The sequence below is a fragment of the Capricornis sumatraensis genome, chromosome 2 (assembly GCF_032405125.1).
Source record: "Capricornis sumatraensis isolate serow.1 chromosome 2, serow.2, whole genome shotgun sequence".
Lineage (NCBI taxonomy): Eukaryota > Metazoa > Chordata > Mammalia > Artiodactyla > Bovidae > Capricornis > Capricornis sumatraensis.
In genome coordinates this window covers 76,358,843-76,361,970 of record NC_091070.1, presented here as the reverse complement: position 1 = coordinate 76,361,970, position 3,128 = coordinate 76,358,843, and the positions used below count along the sequence as shown (strand labels likewise).

General features: G+C 46.8%; 1 protein-coding gene across 1 annotated transcript; it reads right to left on the bottom strand.

The window, feature by feature from the left end:
- Positions 1 to 1,864: 1,864 nt before the first annotated feature.
- RNASE2 (ribonuclease A family member 2) lies at positions 1,865 to 2,550 on the bottom strand. The gene is made up of 2 exons (XM_068962502.1): positions 2,522 to 2,550; positions 1,865 to 2,346 (listed from the first exon to the last, which is right to left on the bottom strand). Exon 2 carries the CDS (start codon positions 2,339 to 2,341, stop codon positions 1,865 to 1,867), a length of 477 nt encoding a protein of 158 aa, XP_068818603.1. The 5' UTR covers positions 2,342 to 2,346; positions 2,522 to 2,550.
- Positions 2,551 to 3,128: the final 578 nt, after the last annotated feature.

The following is a 3,128-nucleotide window of genomic DNA, read 5'->3' as shown; positions in this document are numbered from 1 at the left end:
GGAGGGCCAACAGTACTACCCTTTTTAAATAAGGGACTTGAGCATCTGTGAATTTTGATATCTTCTGGGCTCAGGAACCAATTCCCTGGAGACACCGAGAGATGGCTATACATTGTATTCCTCAGTATAGTTTTCCTCCCTGACACTTAACACCTGAAAAAAATAATTTTGTAAGTTCAATTCTTCCCAGTAGAACAGGCACCATAAGGGCAAAAGTGTGTCTTTGTTTATATTGCGTCCGCACGACCTTAGAAAACTACCTAGAAGACAATACCTGCACATCGGTTGTCTGTTGCGTCAATGAAGGAATGAGTGATGGGAGAGGGGAAGACGACACAAGTCAGAGAGTGATGGGGCAGCTGAGTTAACTGCTAGAGATGCTGTGTCCGTGTCTGGGAAGAGACACATGATCTGCAGAGATGAGGAAGGGTCACTGCATCCTGCATCGTGGCCAATGTGATTCCAGGCTTGCGGTATTCCAACTCCTCCTTCTGTTACTCCAAAGCATTTGGAAGAGTGAGATCATGTCTTTTCACTGTTTATTAACCTGAAGTCAGTGGTTTCTGCTGAGCCCCAGAATTTTCCAAATCTGGTGTCTCCATGCAATAACTCCAATCAGAGGAACAAATCTTCCAATGGCATCTCCAGAAAGATGCTCCAGTGCAGCTGGTGTGTGTAGTACCACCAAGAGCAAGAATGAATGATCATAGGGGGGTGGGAGGAAAGGAAATTGCTATATATCTGGACCTGGAAAAGGAGCTGATATAAAGGAAGTCAGGAACACCAGACTCAAGGACAGAGGTACAGATTTGATGACAAGCCACCTCTGTTTTATTCTGAGTGAAGTCCTGCAAAAGATTCAGCCTGTCTCCCAACAATCCCTTGAAGGCTGCTCCTGACCCCAGTGTGTGAGGAGCTTTCCCTTCCTATTCCTCACTGATTCCTCAGTGCAGCTCTGTGATGGAGGGAGAGTAGGGGCTGTCATTATCTGCCTCCTTTTCTGTCAGTCTATTTCCAGAGTCCTGGAGCCTTCCTGACCTGAATGTGAACGAGCCACTGACCCATCCTTGGGAGAGGGCCCCATTCCAGGTCTCCTTCCTCACCTTCTCCACCACATGACAGGCTGCGCCCTCCTCCAGGACACAGAAGTTCTCAGAAAAGAGTGTCACCCCTTCTCCAGGTAGTACTAGAATCTGATCATGTACTACCCGAACACTTTATATCATTCCACATTAGACTCAAACTCTGGATCCACCCCTAGGATGACCATACATACCTGAAGATTTGATATACTTATTTAAAAATAGATCTCTGAGACTAAAATTTGCTTTTTTCTTTTGGTCTTATCACAATTATGATATTCCCTTTTCTTTTCATTTTTATACCATATAGTTTACTGATATCATTTAGTGTATGATTCTTAGGTCAGAATAAAATACATTCGTTTCTAGTTACTGAGGACTCTGTGCCTCCTGGTGTTGAAATAGTCAGCTATGAATGGAAGCCTCAGTTTCCTGCCTTACAGCAGAGAGAAGGAAAAGTCTGCACAACTTCAAGACACAGGAACCTCTTATCCTTATGTCTCTCATTTTCCCGCAAATCTCTGTTGAGAAGGAGAAACGCCTCTAGACCAGGATGTAGCCACATGACAGAAGGGCACAAGCAGACACGCAGAGCCTTGTGTGTAATGTTGCAAAGTTTATTGTGGGTACATGTGTAGCTTCAGCTGAGCAAAGCTTAAAGGGCACGGGGGGCTGGTGCCATGAGAACTGATGCTGATATCCGGGGAAGATCGGGGGACAGGACTGCAGCTATGACCATGGGGCTTGGCAGGTGAGCATGGGCCAAAGTGCTGACCCCAAATCTAGATGATCTTATCCAAGTGAACTGGAACCACAGGATACCTGGGACTGTCCCGGGATGATCTGTTCTCACAGGCGATGATGAAGATCTTCTGTGCTGATGTCTGTTGGTAACTGCAGTTGGTGTAGTTCAATGCATTTCTTGTGCGGTTGCAGTAGGTTATAGGCACTTGGACTGAGCTATTATGACAGTTCATCTTGCCTTGTTTAGAGCAGTTTACATTTGGGGTGTTACAAATACCAGCTACATAAGCAAACGTTTTGTGGAGAAAAGTATTTTTATCTTTACATACCATTCTGTAACGGTTAACCACTCGCATTGCAGCATTGCATTGAGGGTGGGCCATATTTATGTGCTGAATCTCAAACCACTGAGCCCGGGTTAAAGTACCAGGTGGGGCATGGAGTGAGATCACCATTCCCAAGAGCCCCAGCAGCAAAATGAGACAAAGCCGAGAATCCTGCTGTATTGGGACCATGTTTCCTGTGAAAAAGAAGGGTATATCATGCATCCCGGCAACTAGTAATACAGTCCCTCCTCACTCACCCAGCAGACCCCGGCAGTCACTGTGTTTCTAGCTCCTTTCTCCTCACCCCAAAGTCTGTCCTGTGCTCTGGGCACTAACTTCAGCTCTAGGGCTCCTTGTCCTACCCAGTACCTCTGCTACAGCTCCTGTGAGAACAGATCCAGCGGATGGTCCTGGGGCTCAGGGGCAGCTGGTGTACCCCCATCCTTGGGACTGGAGATATAGAGCAGTCCCTGTGGGTGGGGCCAGCAGAAGCACGAGGGTTCTGAGTCGAGGGCATGAGGAAACCCGCAGACTGGCACAGGGCCCACTTATGCAATGAGCCTCTTTGTTTCATCATTTGCCAATCCGTGTGTCCCCAGGGACACACCACTGCTGCTTCTCTTGTAGGAAGCCTAATTCTAGGCATCCCGTGCAGGGCACAGCTCTGCCACTGGGATAAAAAGTATCACTGGCTTCAGAATGGCCTTAGATTTTATAACTCAGCTTGGGGGCAACACATTGAAAGACTAAAGTACATAAAGGCAGGCCCAGTAGTCTGCAAATAAGAGCCAGGGAGGCTTGTTTGCCCAAGAGGAACTCAGGTCTCCGCTTTTAATTTTTAGTAATCGTCCTGGTTCCCTCTCACCCAAATGTTCTTTATCTGCTCACCTCCCTGTGCTGGAAACTTGCGCTCTGAATTTCTCATTGCACAAAATCCTATAAGCAATTAGTTTGCATCTATGAGTTTCTGTTCTTG

Excerpts from the sequence above, each read along its gene's own strand:
- RNASE2 (XM_068962502.1), bottom strand. The coding sequence starts at position 2,341 with ATGGTCCCAATACAGCAGGATTCTCGGCTTTGTCTCATTTTGCTGCTG.